Here is a 22058-nt window from a genome sequence, read left to right as displayed (position 1 = left end):
CTTAGAAACTTTCTGCATTTTTATATACTTCCTTTGTCCCACAGTAGTTTTATAATTTAATAAAAGTTCAGCCGCATCCCTGAGGTATGTTGTGCGGTGGGTAAGTGCAGGGAGGGAGCGTATCCCTATGATTTAACAGTCACATCTTCTTTCTCGTTTTCCTAGATCTTCGAAAGAATTCTATTTATCTGGGCCATCCGACACCCTGCCAGTGGGTATGTCCAGGGAATTAATGACCTGGTCACCCCGTTCTTTGTCGTCTTCCTCTCAGAATATGTGGGTAAGAAGCATGAGTCCCAAGTTGAACAAACTATTGCTGTTTCTTATCTGCGGTGTGTTTGTTTTTCCCAAGAGTGCAGCCAGTAGGCATGTCTTGCTAAAGAGATTGTGGCCTTCGAATACACAGCAAACCCTGTTTTGACAGCAGTAGCAGTCTGGAATTAGTTTCTCTCTTGAGATGGCCACAGGTCTCACCTGGAAACGACCTGCTTTGTCACAGAAGGACCAAATGGATACCTTTATGTTCTGCCATACACAGGTGGCTCAAAGCTTTATTTGAGGTCATTTTGGGATTGTTTTGGACTTGTCTCAAACACAGGCCATCCTCCATGAAAGCTGGAATTTTGGATTGTACCTGAGGCCTTCACACTTGAGTTCACATGCTGTATCTTAGCAGCAGGATGTGGCCGTGTAGAGGAGGAAAGCTGGGGGCACCAGAATCGAGCTCACGTTGGAGGTAACGGAAGGGGCTGAGGAGAGTTCCAGGACCTTGATTTCTCCCTTCCTCCTTTGCCTCTTGCCCCATTAGGTGTTTGTCACTTCGGATAGAAGGAGTAGATATCATGGCGGCAGTTAAGTTTTCTTACAGCTCCAGCCTCCTCCTCTGGCCAGGCCTGAATTAGGCAGAGTCTTAAAAGGGGTTAAGGATCCTCCCCTTCTCCTTTTGGTTTCCTCAACCTCTTGTGCTTAGAGATTCACAGGAAAACCCATCTGTCATGTTGGTTCTCTCAGCCAGTTAAGGGGTAGCTCCTGGGGACATAAGAACGTTGGAGGGGGTCCCAGAACACCATCCGTGTGATCCCCTCATTTCACCGATGGGTCGTGAGATGCCCTGTGTCCTTATTGGTGGCAGAGTGAGGACTAGAACCGTTTTCTTTAGGCTCTGGAGGCGGTGGGTTATTGTGGGTTTTGGAGGAAGCCAGCAGGAGGGGAGGAGGGTAATGAGAAGCAGACCAGAGTAGAGCCCCTTGGAAGGTAAGGGCGTAAAAATGTCTCACTTGATTTCATCTCACTCTTTGTTTTCTGATGGGCCTCAGTGGATGGTGTTTTGGTCTTTTATGAATGAGGCAGTCTCTGAAAAGTAAGGCAACTGAATGATACCATCCCTAGTCCCCCCTTAGTGGCAGCAACCAGGGCAGAACTGGGAGTAAGGTCACCCTTGCTCACTCGACCAGGGAATCCTAAGCACAAGAAAGATAAGTTAAAATGTAGCTACCAAAAGCATATAAATAAAGCTTTTGCTAGAGGACTTTTCGTTTTCCCTTCACATTAATAGGTCAGCTTTTGGAGGCAGCTTAATTCTCTGTGTTTAACTTTATTAAGAGCAGTGCAGCTGATCTGTTGGGATTTGGGGGTAGTTTTTTGCAATAGCACTTTTCTGAAATAGTATTAAAGGATGAGCCTAGAAAGGTATTAAGCCATTCACTAATCAACATTTGGAGTGGAAATGCTGGCGTGAAATCTTGGTAACAGTATTAAGCCAGTTCAAAATAATCCGCAGCAGCTGCAGTTCTAATTGGATGTTTAATTATCCTGTTAGCTGCCACTTATATTTTGTACCAGATTTTCCTTTTCTTTCTGTAGGCACAACGCTGTGGGTCCCACCAAGCACTGTGCCTTTCTTTGATAGATGTGACTGGGTTCTGATGTTGGTATTTGTCAGCACCACCTGCTCACCGGCAGTGTTTACGCAATAAAGGGTGGGCTTCTCCGCCCTTCCTTGGGGCCAGTCTTGGCGAGGCTCTACCCAGTTTTACTTCTGCAACAGACTTCAGAAGGGTCTTGGTACCTCCTTCTAAACTGAGGAAGGTGGGGTCCATTCATTTTTTTATAAAAACTTTAATTAGGTTAAGTTTCAAATATTTGTAAAAGTAGAAAAATAGCATGCCCCAAATCTTACTTCTCACCCACCTTCACCAGCCAGTCTTGTCCCATCCCTGCCTGTGGCCATTTTCCACCCTTTCCTCTTTGTGAATTATTTGGAAGCAATATCAGATATCATATCGTTCATTCATAAATATTTCTATATGTACCTCTAGAAGACAGTGATTAAAGAAACCCGCAGCCATAAATGCCCTATTACAGCTAAAAAGTTACAATAGCTTCTTAGTATAATCTAATATACAATCAGCATCCACATTTTTCTGATCCTCATAAATATGTTGAATAGTTCGTTTGAACCAGGGTGCAGATTGGGTCCACATGTTCTAATTGGTTGGCGTGTCTCTTAAGTCTCTCTCATTCCAGCAGTTCCCATCCCTCTCTTTTCCCCTTAGGAGTCTGTAGCTTTAGCACCTTGTTTTTCTGGTTTTCAACCTGGGGCTTTGCCATGCCAACCGGTGATAACACCCTGATTCTTAAAGCACCTTACCATTTTGCAAAGCACTTTGACATACTGTATTTCATTCAGGAGGCCCCAGTATTTCTTTAAGGCAGGTGTATCAACTCAGTTTACAGGTGAGAAATTCAAGGTTCAAAGATTTAATGAGCTTTCCAGACTCAGACCCAGGTCTTTTGACCTTAATACCTGTCCTCTTTGTATGATTTGGTGGTGTTTCAACTTAGATTCCTGTTCTTGGACTTCTAATGGCTCCCTCTACTCCATTCTGTGCCCCAAAGAGGGCAGTACCTTTCTTACTGCACCTTGCCTTTAAAAAAAAAAAAATTGCGGTAAAGTACATGCTCATTTAAAAAATCAAAACGGGCGCCTGCTTCTTCCTCTGCCTGCTGCTCCCCCTGCTTGTGCTCTCTCTCTCAAATAAATAAATAAAATATTTTTAAAAATACATATTTCTCTGAAAGAGAGTCCCAGAAGTGAGATCGGTAGTCCTAAGAGCATGCCAAACAGGTACTACTAAATCACGGTCCCACTAATGTGTGGGTGCACTTTTCTTCGAATCCTTAGCAAAACTAGATATGTCAATCTAATCCTGTTTCCGCAGCCTGGTAAATTAACCATCGTCTGTGTTTCAGTTTTTGCTCCACTTGCTCTGGAGTGAGGGGTACGTATTAGCCTTTCTGTCTTTGTGATCTGCTTGTTCAAATTCTTTACCATTTTTTCCTGTTGGATTGCTGGTCTTGTAGTTTTGTAAGGACTTTTGTAAATTAGATAGATTCATCCTTTATCTGTATGTTTTAAAAAATACTAGGTCTCACCACATGAAATTGCTAATATTCAGCCATTTTTACTCCTCCCCCCCAAAATGGGAATTTTATATGGCTCAGCCTAGTATTGTTTTTCTCCAAGACCATCACTTGTCTTTTAACTTTGTTGTGTCTCCTTATGTAGAACTTCCTAATTTTTACGTAGTCAAATCTGCGCATTCGGCAGGTGTTCATGAGCTCCTGTTATGTGCCCGGGGATAGAGAGGCTGAGCCGACGGGCGCGGGCCCTGCCCTCTAGTGGAGGTGCTCGCAAACCGCGCTGAGGACCCGAAGGAGACCGCTCCTCCTTCATGGTTTTGGGATCCAGTGTGGTGCCTAGGAAGTCTTTCCTTCCCCACTCCAATATTATGAAAATACTCTCCCTTGTTTTCTTCTCTTGTGGGTTTGTGTTTACAGTTAGCTTTTTAAATTTCATTATTAATTTGCTTTCCCATATGGTGAGGGTTGAAATTAAAGTTCCTGTGCAACCAAGTGGTTCATTATTTCAGCACCATTTATAAATAACCATCCTTTCTTCACTGCTGTGACATCCCTTTTCGTAATATAATACTAATTCCTTTATTTACATGGCTCTACTTCCTTATTCTCTTCCATTTATCTCCATTTCTATGCAAGCAGCACACAGCTTGGGGTTTTGAGCTTTGTAGTGTGTTTTTATCATTATTCCAGGGCCCTTTCCTTATCCTTTTTAAAAAATTGTCATGGCTCTGCTTCCATATGAACTTTATTTTTATGTTTCTACCTTTTTCTTTTTTTAAATTTTATTTTAAATTCCAGTTAACATACAGTGTAATATTAGTTTCAGGTGCACAATACAGTGATTCAACATTTCCACACATCATCTGGTGCTCTTCACAAATGCCCTGTTCAGTCCCCATCACCTGTTTCATCCATCTCCCACCCCTTCCCCTCTGGTCACCACCAGTTTGTTCTCTATAGTTAAGAGTCTGTTTCTTGGTTTGCCCCCCTTTCTCTCCTTTTTTTCCCTTTGCTCGTTTGTTTCGTTTGTTTCTTAAATTCCACATATGAGTAAAATCATATGGTATTAGTCTTTCTCTGACTTATTTTGCTTAGCATAATACCCTCTAGCTCCATCCACGTCATTGCAAATGGCAAGATTTCGTTCGTTCTTATGGCTGAATAATATTCCATTGTGTGTATCATCTTCATCCATTCATCTGTCAGTGGACACTTGGGCTGCTTCCATATCTTGGCTGTTGTAAGTAATGCTGCTATAAACATAGGGGTGCATGTATGCTTTTTTAATTTGTTTTTGTATTCTTTGGGTAAATATCCAGTAGTGTTATTCCTGGATCACAGGGGAGTTCTATTTTTAATTTTTTGAGGAACCTCCATACTGTTTTCCAGAATGGCTGCACCAGTTTGCATTCCCACCAGCAGTGCAAGAGTGTTCCTTTCTCCCCACATCCTCACCAACACCTGTTGTTTCTTGTGTTGATTTTAGCCATTCTGACAGGTGTGAGGTGTTATCTCATTGTGGTTTGGATTTGCATTTCCCTGATGGTGCGTGATGTTGAGTGTCTTTTTCATGTGTCTCTTGGCCATCTGTATGAAATGTCTGTTCATTTCTTCTTCCCACCACATGAACTTTAGAATCAACTTGCCGAATTCAGGAAGTAGGAGCCTTTTAGAATTTTTATCGGAGTTACAGTAAATTTATAAGTTAAGTTTTGTGAGCTTTTATTTTATTGTAGCATCTTTATTGAGATGTAATTCGTATACCATATAATTCACCCATTACAATGTACAGTTCAGTAGTCTGTAGTATATAGAGTTGTGTAACCATCACCACAACCAATTTAGGACGTTTTCATCACCCCCAAAAGAAACCCTGTATTCCTTAGCCCAGCTTCGTGTCCCCTCTATTCCTAAGCAGTTGCTAATCTACTTTGTCTCTATGGGTTTGCCTTGTCTGGACATTTCATATAGGTGGAATCTTACAGTATGTGGTCTTTTGTGCCTGGCTTCTTTCACTTACCACATTTTTGAGATTCATCCATGTTGTGGCATACTTCCTTTTTATGGTCAAATATTCCATTGCATGGCTTTACCACATTTTATTTATGTACTCATCACTTGAGGGATATAAATTAAGCTTTAAAGAAATAAGGCATTCAGACTCCTCCCCAGCCTCAAGATCTTTCTTGAACAGAGATACAACATTGTTTGTGGCCTTCAAGAAAAATTCTTGGGGCACCCGGCTGGCTCAGTCAGTAGAGTGTGTGACTCTTGATCTCAGGGTCGTGAGTTCAAGCCCCACGTTGGGTATAGAGCTTACATTAAAATAAAAGGAGAAGAAGAATTCTCTTGTCTGGGTAGTAATGCTGCTTTTCTCCCCTTCTCTGTTGGTGTCATATCCTAATAAGGAGCTGCTGTGACACTCCCTGCTGCAGGAGGCATCAGGTATCCTTTGCCTGTGGGATAAGCCAGACTGTTGCCCTTGTCATCCCGGGCAGGTCCCACCAGGTCGCCTTCCCCCACCGCCCCATCTCGCTGAACTCCAGTGTGGAGGATCTGCTCTATCAGAGCTTCTCCTGTATCTCCTCCCCGATCTCTTCTGTCCCACCGCTGTCACTTCTATAAATTAGCACCTGGTCTTACTTCATGGTGTGTCATTTGTTGTAAAAGTGACTCCCTCTGAGCTGACAGAGAAGTTGTCTCTAGCTAGTCTGGCCCCCAGGCAGCTTCTTTATCTGCTGAAGCCAGCTGCTCATGTGGAGGTGGGTCACCTGTGGCTAAGGCAGCTGTGTCTGGGCCCAGGGTGATGGTGCTAAAGGAGACAGTCTCCGGCCTGTGACCCCCAGGACTGCAGATGACCTCCAGACTCTCATCTACGAGAACTTTTGGGCTCAGATGATATTATTGATCTAGTTATGAACATATTAAGGTCCAGTATAACTGATAGTGTGGTCATCATCAAAATAAATTGCTTAGTGGCAACTATTTAAGGGATACATATGAAGAAATCCTTCAGAAGAGCAGAGTTCATGATCTTGTTTTCAAAAACAGATTGGTGTCTGCTGGTTTCTCTTAGTACAAAAAGAAACAGTATTAAATCACTCTCCCTCTTGTCTTCTGCAGGAAGCCGTATAGTAGGATTTTCATTTCAAGTTTTACTTGAACCGTGAAGTTTTCAGAAGCATCATAGCCATGGAACTGCCAGAGGGGAAGTCTTTCCCAGGTCTCTGACTTAGGAGTCCAGTTCCCCACGTGACATTTCCCCTAGGATATGTTATAGATGATCAGGTTAGGGCTAGCGTGGCTACAACCGTGTGACTGGGACCCCAAATAATAGTATCTTAAGGAAGATAGAAAAGCTTATTTCTCTCACATGAAAAGTCAAGAGGTCAGTAGTCCAGGGCTTGTATGCTGCCCTAAGGTATCAGGGACCCAGGCTCCTCTTTCTTGCTGTTCTACCATTTTCATTCAGCCTCTGGTTTCCTTCTTGTGATCCAAGACAGTTATTTGTGCTCTAGCCGTCATGTCTGTATTCCATCCAGTATGGAGGAAGAAAGGAAGAAAGGCATACTCCTTCCATTTCAGCACGCTTCCCAAAGTCATATGCAGTGCTTGGGTTTGAATCTCTTCTATCTGCACTTGGTCATATGGCCATAGCTAGCCGCAAGTGAGGCTGGAAGCCCGGGTGGCCGGTACCCTTTAGGGGTCCCTTCAGCAAGAAGTAAAGGGAAACAGTTATTTGTGGACAGCTTGCAATTTTTGCTACCCGCAGCCTCCATGTTTCACTGACTCCTTTTCTCCCCACACCCGGCCACGCTTTTGTCTCAGTTGGCAGCGTTTCCTGACTCCGAAGTCAGAAATGCTAAGAATTGGGCATGAGTCTCAGCCTTCTATATCCAGTGAGTTACAAAGCTCTGATGATTTTCGCAATGTTTCTTGAATCTGCCTCCCTCTCCATTCTCCTGTGACTGCCCTGGGTCAGGCCTGGATTGCTGAAATGGCCAAGCATGTTTTTCCTTCTCTGGTTTTATCCTTTCACATCTACCTTACACACCGTTCAGACACAGACCGGCCCATGTAGCTCCTCTGCTTAAAGCCCTTCAGTAACATCCCATCACGTACAGGTTCAAGTGGCCGGGTTATCTAGCTCGTGCAAGGCCCTGTGGGATCTGCTCCCTCCTCACCCCTTCAACTCAGCCCTCCCACATTGACATTTGTCGTCTAAAGCCTGTCCTGCACCATCTCCTTCTTCTCCCCTGGGCTAATCCTCATGCATCCTTTACAGAAGGAATCCTGCCCCTCGCTCTCCCCTTGCCCACGTCACCCCAATAGTGCTCTTTCCATGACCCTGTACATTTCTTTTGTAGCACTTTACCATACTGGTTATCGTTTGTGTTGTCTTCTTGCTCTCTGCCACCAGATTATAGGATTCTTTGAGACCAGAGACTATTTTAAACATCTTATATACCCATTGCTTTCATTTTGATGTCCAAAATAGGCCTTTCATACGTGTCTAGATGAATGACAGAATGAAAATGTCACTACAACTTTGTCCAAGACATTTGGGGATTAGTATGGCTTTGCTACACTTGGCCACCAGAGGGCAGTGAATTACAATATTTTGATGCTGTGCTGGGTTAGCCAGAAGTTTTCTCTCTTCTAAGGGATGGACAGCACGTATTCATTGAGCGTCTATACTGGGCACTGGGGATATGAACCATAAGTAAATCAAGTAGACAAAAATCACTGACTTTTACTTCCAGGTATTTATTCAAGGAAAATGAAAGCTTACAGTTTCCAAAAGACTGTATAAATATTTATAGCAACTTTATTCTTATAGACAAAAATTGGAACCAGCCTAAATAACCTGATACAGGAAAATTCAATAGATTCGTACTAAGCAAAAAAAAAAAAAAAAAAACTATCAATAAACACAACAACGTGGAAGAAACCATCCCAAAATCACTATGTTGAACAAAAGAAGTCAGATACCAAAAATACACATTGTGTGATTCCATTTAAATGGAGTTCAAAAATAATCCATGGCCATAGAAATCAAGGCAGTGGTTGACCCTGGTTGGAGATTGGGAAGAGGCATGAGGAAATTTCTGGGGTGCTGGAAATGTTCTCTTTTTGGACTGAGGTATCTTTTACACAGTTGTATACATGGGTCACAATGGGGGCACCTGGGTGCTCAGTCATTTAAGTGTCCGCCTGTGGATTTCCTCTCAGGTCGTGATCTCAGGGTTGTGAGACTGAGCCTCATGTCAGGCTCTGTGCTGAGCATGGAGTCTGCTTGAGATTCTCTCTCTCCCTCTGCCACTCCCCGCCACCCCACTTGCACACATGATCTCTCGCTTTCAAAAAAAAAAAAAAAAGGGACTGTGCACTTATGTGTAGTCTACTGTATGTAAATTATACATAAAAAGAAATCCCTTCACGGAGCCTAACTTCTGATGAGCAGACACGGACAATGAATAGAAAAGCAGGTATTTTTTGCGGGATTGTGACGAGTGCTGTGGAGAAAACTGAAGCGGGGATGATGCCGTGTTGGCAAGAGTGGTGACAGGAACAGGTTTCAAACAGGGCAGTGAGCCAGGGTCACACTGAGGAGAGGACATTGGCGCTAAGTCCTGAAGGAGGTGCGGGGCGAGCTGGGCAGTTACTTTTTTGATATTTGGCACGCAGATTTTCAGAGAAAAGGGGTTGTTGGTAAGAACCCCCACATACTCAGGCACCATGGACTCTGCCGCCAGGTCCTGGTCCTGGGCTGTTGGGGGTTAAACCCCAGCCTGTGCTCTCAGTTCCCGGGAGGCTTCCTTCTCCGCCTCATCTCCGACTCTCTGCGTGTGATACCCACCCTGTCCATCCTCTTCCTCCCTGTCTCGTGACGTGTGGAGGCCAAAGATGAAACCGGACAGACTTCTGTAGTAATGGCGGGTTTTCATTATGGGCTTAAAAGGACATTCCTTGTTTGCTTTTTTTGTTTGTTTGTTTTTAAAGATTTTATTTATTTGGCAGAGAGAGAGCAGGAGAGCACAAGCAGTGGGAGCTGCAGAGGGAGAGGGAGAAGCAGGCTCCCCGCTGAGCAGGGAGCCCGATGCGGGGCTCGATCCCAGGCCCCTGGGATCATGACCTGAGCCGAAGGCAGACACTTAACCAACTGAGCCACCCAGGTGCCCCTCTTGTTTGCTTTTAAAGCATAAACTTTATATTGAAGAATAATATACTTTTTAAAAAGCACATATCTCATACATGCACAGCTCAATACATTTCCTCTAACTAGCCAGCACCTGTATCAAGTCATGGAACATTTCCAGCACTGCCGAAATCCTGGTGTTCCCTTCTAGTCCCTACCCCTCAGAGGTAACTACTTCACTGACTTCTAACACCCCGATCAGTTTTTCCTGTTTCTAAACTTTCTATAAATTAAATCATGTAGTAACAGTATTCCATTTTCTATCTTAATGCTCTTGGTTTAGAGGGAGTTGGGGAGTGTGGTTGATGCTGAAATTTTTAGCGCCCACCTTATTTAGATGCTTTCCTTAAGATGCCTCCTGGCCCTGTCTTCGTAGATGAAGTAAGTAGCCTTGTATGTGCCAGGCAGTTGAGGACTATGGGAGGCTCTTCACAGTAACACACATCTCTGTGGAGACAGCCCCGCCAGAAGGCTGAGCTGAACCACTTTGAGCTGACGCTTGAGAGCAGTGTATGCGTGTGGTGGGATGTCCAGGGCTGGATTTCCTGTCTCAGAGGAGGGAAGTTCTCCAAGGGCAAATTGTGGCTTATCATCTCTGGGACTTTCAGACCTCGCCTGCCCTCTCCCTGGCAGTGAGCTGAGTGACATGTGCGTGCCTGCCTGCTGGCTCTGTCTCTCTGGCATCTGACCCAGAATAAGTGAGAAATTGTAACCGAGGAGAAATTGTGATAGCTAACATATGCAAGATGTTTGAGCCTAGATGAAAAGCCTCTGAGCAGCTGCCATTGGGGGCCCTGGACTCCCCAGAGCCTATTCACATCACGGTGTCTTGGTGACATGCTGCCTGTCCCTGTGAGTGGTCTCTGGGCAGGTCCTAGAAGAGTAAGTGTGCTGGACTGGGCCCTTCTTTGGCCCCGTCACCTGAATACTTGTATGGTCTGTGTTTATACGATCTGGGGTCCTAGAGCCTGTGCCAAGAGGCTGAGTTAACCAGCAATCACAAATGTTTGCTAAGTAAAAGTAATACAGGAACCTGAGGAAAACAGAGAACATGTGGCAGTATGCTGTTTTTAAAATTAACTGGGGTATCATGACGCGCGTATACTCAGGCTACTCCACGCTGAGTAGGGTACAGCCAGAGATCATGTATCGTTCTGAGTTAATCCTTACCTTTTAGTCACCTCACTGACTGACAAGCACAGTGTCGGGAGGGGCTCCCTGGTCAGCTGCTTCTCTGCATCTTTGAGACAGCATGCCTCCCCTCTCACGAACTGTAACGCGGTCCTCATGAAACAGAACCGCCTCCCTGCGCATCTCTGCTCTGTAGGAGCCTCAGAAGAAGTCTTTCCTCTGACCTTCTCCCTGGACAAGACCAGCTCTCCTTACTCTTCTTTCTCTGTCAGGTCGTTTGACCTTCCAGGGATTAGCCGGGGGCCCCTCCACCCTCTCCATACTAGGTTTTGTGGTGACATCCTTGTCTCAGCTACTGCCATCATATGCTTACATGAAAATGCCAGATGAATAGTGCCCAATAGTATTTATTTATTTGAGAGAGAGAGCGAGAGAGAGAGAAATCCTAAGCTGTGGGGAGGGGCAGAGGTACAGGGAGAAGCAGACTCCCCACTGAGCAGGGAGCCCAAGACCAGGCTGGATCCCAGGACACTGAGATCATGACCTGAGCCAAAGGCAGACATCCAACTGACTGAGCCACCCCAGCGCCCCCAATAATACGTTTATATAGCACTTAAGAATGATTACATTTAGATGTATGACCCTAATTTTATTTTTTTCTTTTTGTCAGTTTACTTTTGTGTTCAGAAAACATTACGTAAGGTATTCTTATGCATCTGGTCTTAAAAAAATAAAAACAGAAATCAGGTAAACCCGAGGCTTTGGGAAATAGAAAGGCTGTCTGCATTCTGATGCTTCGAACCTTCTCCTGTCTGCCAGTCGGGCTGAATCATTCTGACCCAACAGATCACAAAATCTAGAAGTTGCCGTGCAATCACAGATGGTTCCTGGGAAGTGCCTAGAGCAGCAAAGAGACAAGTTACTCTTGTCAGTTTAAGCAGAACCAGTTCTTCCCAGAGCTGTAGGGGAGTATTCGAGGCATTTACAAGGCTGATTTCAGGCCCAGGACTTGGAGTTCTCAGAAAAATAAACACTTGACTGGAGTCACCGCTCAAGTACATTTTATCTGCTAATAAATGGGCATGTTCTCGTCAAGCCCAGAGTCGGCAATTTGATTCTTATAAAGAGCTTTTGGGCTTCCTCTTTTTGGATGCTTTGCCTTTTAAAATAGCCGTAAAATATCCTTAAAATCTCATTGCCTCCAGTCTGAGTCCTGTCTGTTGTATGCTCCATAATGACAACCGAAGACGCTGCCCTCATTTGAGACTGCATTGCTGGCATGGTTTCCCATTCCAGCTTCAATTATATGTTGAATTTTCTCAAGTGGAATGTTTAATGATCCTTCTGAACAGACTGTTTATGCTGAATGAAGCTCTTCAGAGAGCATTTGGGCCTCCCTTTCTCTGCTGCTTTTTGCTGGTGCACTCAGCTCACAGTTTTTGACTGAATGTGTGAATTTTATCCTCCCAGCAGGCAGAACACTAGAACTAAACTCTCCTCCCACTCCCTGAAAGGCTGCTGAACTCGCTGTCTGTGAAAGCAAAGGGCTAATGGGCAGGCCGGGCATCAGGGCAGCACATGGGGAGACAAGAGCCCCCAAGGAGGGCTCAGCATCTTGTCTGTTGGTCCCTTTGCTCCCTGGACAGCTCAAGGTTTGGAATTGGTACAGTTACTGAGAGTGGCATCTTACCGATTTAAGACCTCATGTTGTTAGATTTTCCTCCTTTAGACCGAATGGTGGAAATGGAAAGCTTCGAAAATTGACTTATTTTTAAGGTACATGTTGTGATTAGGTTAAATTTGGCTGCAAATAAGAGATCCAAAAAAACAGAGGCTTAAGAGGAGATAGAAGGTTATTTGTTCCTCATTTAATGACAATGGCACTAGCTAACATTTACATAATGCTAATTTTGTGCCAGGCAGGGTTGTTCGCACCTTTCCTGTATTAACTTACTGGTAGGGTATCACCACCTTAACCAAGGAGGCTTTGAGGCACCCAAGTGAGGTCATTTGCCCGAAGCCACATACCTAGTGAGTGACAGAGCCAGGATCTGAGTCTGGCTCCAGAGTCTCTACTCTCAGTCCCATGCTGTTCTGTCTGACAAAAAACCCACAGGCTGCCAGGGCCAATCCCCATTGTTCTTGGGGACCCAGACTCCTTCTCCCTTGTCGCCCTTGCCAGTTACATTTCCACTGCAGTGTTCTGGAATTGTAGAGTGCCCAAGTTGGGGAAGACTCCTCAGATTCTTAGGGAGTTCTGGGTGTTCATTTGGGAAATGTGTGTGGGAGTAGCAGGAGTGGTTTTTGTCTGGAGCCTTTCTCATGGGTTTCACAGTTTTCCTATAAGCCTCTTCTCTCAGAAAGAGGGGGCTGCTGCCTAGGACAGGTTGGAGCAGCTGTGGTCACTCAAGGGAATGGCACTGTCCTCGCATACTGCTGGCCCAGCCCTGGAGAGTGGGCTGGCGGAACCTGTGGGTCAGGTTGTCTGTGGTGGTGGTGGGAGTTGGGAGGTGACCGGAAATCCGTCCCCAGGGAGGGGTGGTGCGGATATGTAACGTGGTGGAGGTGCATGTGGTGCACCACGGAAGCATCTCGGAAATGTAATACGGAAGCCAAGAGAAAAAGGAAGATTCTGAACTGGGACTTAGAGCTCAGTAGTATTTAACTAAATTCACAGTATGTATATATTACAGAGTAAGTGTTACAGTTGGGGGTGTGGTGGAGGGGAAGATGATATTTCTTGGACTTTTTTTTTTTTAATGTGATTTCCCAAGTGGACCTTTATATGTTATCTGAAGTCTTAGTTTCTGCAAGCTTAGTGTTAGTTTACAAAATCCTTATTCCTTTTTAATGATAAAAGGCAACTATAGTCAATTGTAGCCCCTTTTTTCCTAAAATAATATGCCTTTTTTTCCTGACTATAAAAATTATGCTTATTGTAGAAATTTTGAAAAGTCTAGTAAAGCTTGAAGAAAATAAAAATCTTTTATCCCTACTGGAATAAACACTGTAAACCGGGGCGCCTGGGTGGCTCAGTCATTAAACGTCTGCCTTTGGCTTGGGTCATGATCCTGGGGTCCTGGGATCGAGCCCCGCATTGGGCTCCCTGCTCTGCGGGGAGCCTGCTTCTCCCTCTCCCGCTCCCCCGTTTGTGTTCCCTCTCTCGCTGTGTCTCTCTCTGTCAAATAAATGAATAAAATCTTTAAAAAAATAAAAATAAAAAAACACTGTAAACCTTGTGATATATTTTGTCTTTCCTCTGTGCTTATATAAGCACTCATAAATATTGTATGTACAGTAGCTGAGAGTATACCATAAATAATTTTGTATCTTGCTCTTTTCCCTTAAAACTGTGACTTTCCTGTGTCATTGCAAATTCTTAATAAACTTCATCTGAAAGAAACTGTATTGTACCTACTGTGTGCCAGATACCATTGTTAGCACTTGACATGGATTAACTGTGGCCGTACTTCGAGTCAGACTTTTAGGTTGTTTCTAGCATTATAGTTTTTCTGACAAAGCACCGCACCCTCCCCAAAAAGGTTTTTTATTAGCCCTTGATGTCCATTTAAAAATGCAGTTTATACAGGATGAAAATCCAAGAATTGTTACACATTGCCCCAACGGGGGTCACTCGTAGGTCTTAGTAATAATTCTCATAAATGAAAGGGCTGGATTCTGAATATGTTTTGTCAGGTACCTGTGTCTCTGCAGCACCAGGGACTGCAGTGAACGTCCTGTTTTCAAAATAGGGCTCTGGGTCTAAAGAGAAAAGCCGCCTTTGTCACAGAACTCAAGCCTGAACATTTCCTCGTGTGGCCTCGGCCGAGCACACAGGGGCCTGTGGGTTGAGGCAGCCCATCGTGTTGGGCAAGGAGAGCCTTTCTTAGTACTTCCACTTCTGTGGCAGGAAGGAAACCTCCCATGGCCTTTTTCTTCTTCAGGGTTCTAGAAGACTCTTGATGTTGTCCCCACTTGGATCTCCGACCAGATAGACTACCTCTCACTACTGTTACTTAGTGTGGGGTTTCCATGAGAATCTAATAGATGATCCTCTTTAAAAGAGGTCCGGTGGCTAAAGAAGCCTGGAAAGTGCTGTATAAATAGGGTTAAACAGATTTACTTAATGAAGAATTTGTTATAACTCCTCACGTCCTTCTGTATGCTGTGATCTTTGTGACTCTCCATGATGAGGTATGTGAGGCACCATTTCTCAACCATATTCGTCTATGGAACCCCCTTCTTTTGGAGTATCCTATCATTTTGATGTTTTATGGAACCCTGCTTAGGAATCCAAGAATTGTACCAACTTCTAAATCCCAGAAGCCCCCACAGCTTTTGCCCATCTGCCCCACGTGCTCATCTTCATTTCTGAGTGGTAAGACCGTGGGTCTGCCTTGTCAGAATATGGAGATTTGGTCTTTAAAATGAACCACGGGGGCCATTTGGCCCCAGCTTTCTCACTACATACAAGTGTGAGTGTGCCAGACAGCTTACTGAATTTCTGAAATCAAAGAATTTTTTCAGACCATCTCCGAGGGTCTGGGTAAAGCTCATTGAGCATGAGGCCTGAAATACCTTTTTCTAAAACTGAATGAACAAATGCAGAAGAGAAAGGTATGTTGGACCCAGGGGAATTGACATGAGAAATGGCCTGTTCCGTGTTGTAATGAGGTCCTCAAGCACTTTCCTGGGACACGCTTCCACCTGACCAGGGGAGGAGGAGGGCAGGCCCTTGTTCCTGGGGATCAGGTTAGCTGGGCTCTCCCCTGGCCTTAAGGACCCTGTTGAAGATCCTAGACTCTGTCTTTCTCCATTTTTTAGAGAAGACCTCTGCACTTTCTTCTCCTTTTGTTTTACAGAAGAGGATGTGGAGAACTTTGATGTGACCAATTTGTCTCAGGACATGCTTCGAAGCATTGAAGCCGACAGCTTTTGGTGCATGAGCAAGCTGCTAGATGGGATCCAGGTGAGCCGGATCTGCCCTTGTGGGTGGCCTGGGTCGAGGGGGTCCCCGCAGGCCTTTGAGGCCCTTCCTGCCCTTCTGCATCATGCAGGGTCCCCCACCCAGCATGCCTCTTCCTCGTTTCGGTCCATCCATCTTCACCTGTTTTGTTAACTTTATAGCTTTCCCCCAAAGGCAGTGGTCCAGCATCACCGGGAGTCTAAGGAAGTCTCTGTGTTCCCCTGGCTTTGTCCTCAGAGTGTGCCGCTCCTTTCCACTAGACACCCCGAGCCAGGTGGTGTGCCCCTACATTGCAAGGCTCTGTCAGGCTCTCTCCACACTCTGCTGTTCTATTTATTCCTTTGTTCCTCAGAACGCTGGTAGCAGCTTTGGAAAAACCGCCCGTGCTTTTTTTTTTTTAAGATTTCATTTATTTATTTGGCAGAGAGAGACATAGCGAGAGAGGGAACACAAGCAGGGGGAGTGGGAGAGGGAGAAGCAGGGTTCCCGCCGAGCAGGGAGCCCGATGTGGGGCTCAATCCCAGGTCCCTGGGATCATGACCCAAGCCGAAGGCAGACGCTTAACCACTGAGCCATCCAGGCGCCCCAAAACCGCCTGTGCTTTTAAATGTGTTTCAGTGAACTTGAGAGCAGTAGCACAGCTTTGGAGTCTGTTCATCCTGGGCTCTCTGTCATTTGCAGGATAACTACACCTTTGCACAACCAGGGATCCAGAAGAAGGTCAAGGCGCTGGAAGAGCTTGTCAGCCGGATTGATGGTAGGTGGGAGGAAGAGGAATTCTCTGGCATAAAGCACGTATGATTCTGACACAAGCCAGTGGTGCTGGTGGGGCCTCTCCTCAGCCCCCTGTCTTGCCAGGAGCCTCCAATTCTGTGCCATTGGCTGTACCACGTCCTTTGGCATCTTGGCAGGAAGGGGAGGGGAGAGCTCTGCTGGCACCTCAAGTTCTTCTTTCTCCTTTGCATTCTGTCACCAAGTTCTACCAAGTCTCCCTTCACATTCACCTTTTTTTTTTCTTTTTTTCCTCTCCCTTAACCACCCCCCCCCCTTTTTTCTTTTCAAATTCACCCTTTCTGCTCCATTTCCCTAGCCACAGCTCTGGTCCAGCCATGCCTGGATTTCTGCAGCTTCTTTCTAGAAAGACTTGCCTCCTCCAGATTCTTTCCTCTTCCAAACCTTCTGTTGCACAACTGCATCGTTCTAAAGCACTGTCCTGGTCACGTCCCTCTCTTGCTCAGAAGCCTCCTGTGGCTCTCCATTGCTTTTAGCGTCAAGCTGTAGTCTGACCTTGTCCTTGACGTGGTGATGTCACTCAGGACTCCTGGGCTTGATGCGCAGTCCTCAGGTCTGACTGATACCCTGGCAGGCCTTTTCTACAGCAACCTGGGACCTGTTTGGGCAGGGAGGGAGACATGGCTCTTCCTAAAGCAGGGTGTCTTTGAGGAGCAGGAGCCTCGCAGTCATTCCTCAGCTCTGGCTTGGGATCCCAGACTCTAGAACTAAAAGGCAACTCGGGGAGCCCTGCTTTTTGCTGATAAAGAAACCGAGACCCAGCAAGAGACGTTGGAATTAAGTTTCATAAGGATAGCCTAGCACCTCACAGCGAAGTCTTCTGCTAAGTGGGCTCTGTAGCACCAGCTAAGTTGTAAAGCTTTTTTAGGACTCCGCCAGATACTGCACAACTAAGAAATCTCATTCCTGGCTTTTTATCAGGGATTTTGTGCTTCACCAGAGCAATGGCTTCCCCGCCCCACCCCCACCCCCCTGACAAAAACTGCGTGTCTTTCCCTCTTCCCCAGCTTCTCTTTTCCTGAAAACCTTCCCTGATTTGTTCCACTCATTCCAGCTTCCTTTTATGACTTAGGATTTCAGTCTTCCCATCTTGTTTGCTGGTTTACAGTGGTTTCTGATACGTCGTCCGTAGGATGTTTTTTCCTCTCTGTCTGGCCAGCTGTTAGCCCAGCGTGGGGCCCACACGCAGCTCCTTGCACCCCTCGTCCCAGGTTCCCGGGGCAGAGGCTGCAGTTTCTGCCACCATCCGCGTCATCCTTGTTTGCCCTCGCAAGTACCTGATCAGTAAAGGCTTAGTACTTGAGGACAGGGGATTTATGAATGTCTGTGTCCTTATTGTTTCATTGAGTTACACAAGTAATACGCATTAGAAAAATTAAAACAATTTGGAAAAATACAAAATAAAAAATAAACATCCTCCCCCTTCCTTAAATTCTCTTCCCCAGAAATAACCATTGTTATTAGTTATTCTTTCAAAAAATTATATTATGTATTTACCACATGCCAGGTGCTGTTGTAAGCACTTTTGTTTTCTCATTTTATCCTCCCCCAAACCTTCTGAGGTATGAATGATTATCTGCATTTTATAGATTAGGAGACTGAGGAGGATAATAATTTTTTAAAAATGCTAGTAAGCACTGTTTAAAGGGCTGTCATGTAGAACAGGGATCCGGTTGGTTTAGGGTTGTTCCAGAGCACCACACAAACACCGAGGGTGGGAGTCAGGAAGGAGCTGGTTTCTATTGAATACAGCGAAGCACTTTCTGGTGAATCACTTAATACATCAGTGGGAGAGGCTGCCCTTGCTGGAGTCAGTGAACCTCATTCTCCGGCAGTGTTTAAGTCCCTGCTGGCTGCCATCTGTCAGGGATGCTGAGGAGGAAGTCCTCACCGGCGGGAGGATGGCCAAGGTGACCCCCACGGTTCTTTTCCATTTTGGCTCCTCCTCTCAAGAGTTAATAGGGTCAAACAGCCAAGTGGACCTCACGTCTGCCGCTTTATGGCGAGAGCAGGCCTGTGAGGGAAGAAAGGTACCTAGAACATGGATGTTAAAATCGTCTCACTACGTGTGGGGCTGCGTTAGCCAGGCAGTGTGGCTGTAAGATGGTGGAAGCAAGCCTAAAGGATGGTCAGATGCCTGTTTGGCCCTTCTATGCCGGGCTTCCCCAGGAAGAGGGGGGAGAAAGAGATGGAAACTGCCTTTGTAGCTCATGTGACTCTCTCAGGGTCCAGTCCCCTAGGTTGAACCCTTGGGGCCAATGACGCTTTCTGTTTCAGAGCAGGTACATAATCACTTCAGGAGGTACGAGGTCGAATACCTACAGTTTGCCTTTCGTTGGATGAACAACCTGCTCATGCGGGAGCTTCCCCTTCGCTGCACCATCCGCCTATGGGACACATACCAGGTATGAAGGGACCCCTGCCCACTCCATGCCAGGCTGTCCCTGAGGCGCCCAGCTCCCCGCCCTGCTGGAGTGTGCTGCTCAAAAGCCCCTCCCCCCTTTCTATTTCTGTGTCTGCCTCAGTCTCATGGGCAGGGCCGCTGCAGAATCTGCTCCGGCCTCTGTGTGCCCAGCCATGAAAGGAGTGCTGTGCTGTGTGCCCACCTTGCAGCAGGATTGGAACCGAGAGGCCTAGAGCCGGCTCTTTGTCAGGGCTTGGAGACCTAACAGTTCTTTCCCTTCCCAGTCTGAACCAGAAGGGTTCTCCCACTTTCATCTCTACGTGTGTGCAGCCTTCTTGATCAAGTGGAGAAAAGAGATCTTGGATGAGGAGGACTTTCAGGTGAGTGGCCAGGAGCCCAGCCTGGGCTAGGATGAGCATCAGAGTGGGAGTTATCCCGTCCGTGGGGCTGTACAGATAGAAGGGGCCACGGCAGGTACGTGGCTGGGAAGAGGGAAGCAGACAGGCTGCTCAGAAGAGGTTGCCCCTCCTGATTGGCAGAACGGCCAAGTCAGTGGGCCCCAGAGTTCTTCGGTGTGAAAAAGGGTCTTAGGGCCAGAGATGCTGCAGAGCATGTAGACAGGCCTAAGAGATATTTCATTCATTCATTGAGAAGCATTTGCTGAATGCTTGCCCTGTGCTGGGCACTATTGAAGGCATAGGATATATTGAGAAGTAAGTCAGACAGAGATCTCTTTTCCCACAGAGCTTACATGCTAGTTGGGAAAGAGACTTAACAGTAAACAAGAACATAGTAAATTAGACAGAATGTTAGGTGATTTTTTTTTTCAATGTAGAGCAGGATAAAGGGATTGTTAGGTGATAGGGAAGGGACAGTTTACAATTTCAAAAAAAGTAGGGTAGGCTCACTGAGGTGACATTTGAGCCAAGGCTCCGGGAAGGTGAGAGAGTGAGTCACGGACATCTGGGGCAAGAGTGTCCAAGCAGAAGGAACAGACAGTGCAAAGGCCTGAAGCCGGTGGTTTGCCTGGGCTACTTGTGGAATCATGGCGGTGGCCACTGTGGCCTGGAGCACAGGGGTCCAGATGAAGAGGAGGGAAAGGTGAGGCCAAAGAAGTCACAAGGGACCCAGATCATAGAGGACTTTGTAGCCACTTGGGCTTTTACTCTGAGTGGACAGGGAGCCCTAAGAGGGTGTTAAGCAGAGGAGGGACATGATCTGACTTATATTTTCAAAGGCTCACTCTGGCTTCTACGGAGGTGGTGGGTATGGACATAGGTGGGAGCAGGGAGACCAGGCGGGAGGCTGTTAGAGTCCTCCAGGGGAGACACGAGGGTGGCTTGGACCCGCATGGCGGCAGTGGAGGTGTGGCAAGTGGGTAGATCGTGCATATATTTTGTAAATAGAGCCAACAGGATTTTCTGATGAACTGGGTATAGCTTAGGACAGAAAGGCATGAGTCAAGATGACTGAGTTCATGTGAAAGCTGTAGGAGGAGCAGGTTTGGGGAGGACTTTCAGGAGTTCAGTTTTGGGCATGTTGAATTTGAAATGCTATTAGACACCCAAACGGAGATCTAGGTAGGCAAATAAATGTTAACGAGGCTGGAGCTCAAAAGAGAGAGAGAGGTCTGGGCTGGACACGTATGTTGAGGAGCCTCTGGCTAGACGGTCCTTAAAGCCGGGACAGTAGATGAACCCCCCTAAAGAAGTGGGTGTGGACAGAGGAGAGGAGAGGCCCAGGCCTGAGCCCGGGCACACCGTCGCGAGGAGGCTGAGGGGGCTGCCAGGGAGAGTGGGGCGTTGTCCGGGAAGCCTTGGCTGGGGATGTGAGGAAGACTGGGGGCGCGCGTCAGCGGTGCGCAGCCGGGCCGCTGCTCCAGGAGGTCCAGGAAGAGGAGAACGGGGGCTGGGGGATCGAGGAGATGGACTGCAAGGCTCTGCAGTCTGCAGGGACAGGACTGGAGCTGCTCATGGTCGTTCTCTCTGGGGACAACTGGGGGCTTTTCTTTCTCCACTTTGCACATTTCTGAACTGAGAGGTTTCCTTTTTCTTTCTTTCTTAATGGGCATATATGTCTTTTAAGAGCAGGGAGGGGAAAGCCAGAGAAGGTGGAACGTTCTTCTGAGCTCTAACTAATAACATAGGTGTTCTCAAGAGCAGCAGCTCCCCGTGATCCCGGAGCCCCTGCGCTGTGCCTCTCCGTGCAGAGTCTGATCCGTGGATGGATGGAGAGGCAGGACCCAGCTTGCCCACGTTAGGGCTCCGGGCGGAAGAGGGCAGAGTGGACTTCTGGAAGTAGACACTAGCTGTGGTGCGGAGGCCGCAGGCAGCTGAGGAAGAGCCATGGCTTCTGCCAGCCAGCCGTGTGTGCAGCGTCCTAGGATAAATGAGCACGGGGGACTGGAACCGCCGTGTGCTCGGCTAAGCTATCAGTTTTGATCCTGTGGTTGAGGTGGAGCAGGCTATCAAGAACATGAAGTCTAATTTAGTTCTCATGAGCCAGGCTCAGAGGGCCTTGTCATATGTGATAAAAGTGCTTCCCAGATTAGCTCAGAGAGGTGGAGGTGATTCCTGGAATGCTTTTTAGCGATTCACAATATTGGCAGAGCACAGGACCATAATAGTCGATGCCTTTAAACCTATGTTAGACACAGAGATGTTCTTCTTCACTGGGTTGCATATTTGATTATCTGACCGATTTGAGGTCTTTTGTGCCATAACCCACGGAAGGACAATGTGGATTTGTGCCTGCTGCTGTATTAACACCTCAGGCGGCCTACTGGAGGAGTGTCACTTCTTCCTTTTAGACAAAATAGAATGGGCAGTTAAACTAGATGATCTGCAAAGTGCCTCCTAGCCCCGTAGTTCCTTAATTGTATGGCTAAGAAAAGAAAACACGTGCCTGGCTGTGTTAAGATAGGCAGGCGGTGTCCCTTAGGGGACAGAAGCATGGTGCAGGTTGGAGGAGCAGGGTGCAGGAGCATCGTGCGAGATTGTGTGAGGCTGCCCATGAGCTCTGCAGCGGACGAAGGCTGACTGCTAACGGGCCACCTGTAACGAAGTCACTGCCTCGGGACCTCTGGAAATGAATACCAGGATCCCAGGAAGCCAAACCGGCCCAGCCTGGATGAGAGAAGTTTT

At 46.6% G+C, this 22058-nt stretch overlaps 1 protein-coding gene across 2 annotated transcripts in view; it reads left to right on the top strand.

Annotated features, from left to right (window-relative positions):
* The window catches only part of TBC1D22B (TBC1 domain family member 22B), a 70923-nt gene that overhangs the window by 34461 nt on the left and 14404 nt on the right, over positions 1-22058 (top strand). For both annotated transcript variants that reach the window (XM_028120583.2, XM_028120580.2), the window contains 5 exons: positions 166-280; positions 15616-15722; positions 16401-16476; positions 18789-18916; positions 19200-19295. In XM_028120583.2, coding sequence (XP_027976384.1) covers positions 166-280; positions 15616-15722; positions 16401-16476; positions 18789-18916; positions 19200-19295 — 522 coding nt within the window. The remainder of the gene's footprint in view (positions 1-165; positions 281-15615; positions 15723-16400; positions 16477-18788; positions 18917-19199; positions 19296-22058) is intronic.

The sequence above is a fragment of the Eumetopias jubatus genome, unplaced genomic scaffold (assembly GCF_037043125.1).
Source record: "Eumetopias jubatus isolate StellerSeaLion01/CBP00866 unplaced genomic scaffold, mEumJub1_p1.0 scaffold_6, whole genome shotgun sequence".
Lineage (NCBI taxonomy): Eukaryota > Metazoa > Chordata > Mammalia > Carnivora > Otariidae > Eumetopias > Eumetopias jubatus.
The sequence above is the reverse complement of the archived record's forward strand: the minus strand, read 5'-3'. Positions and strand labels throughout refer to the sequence as shown.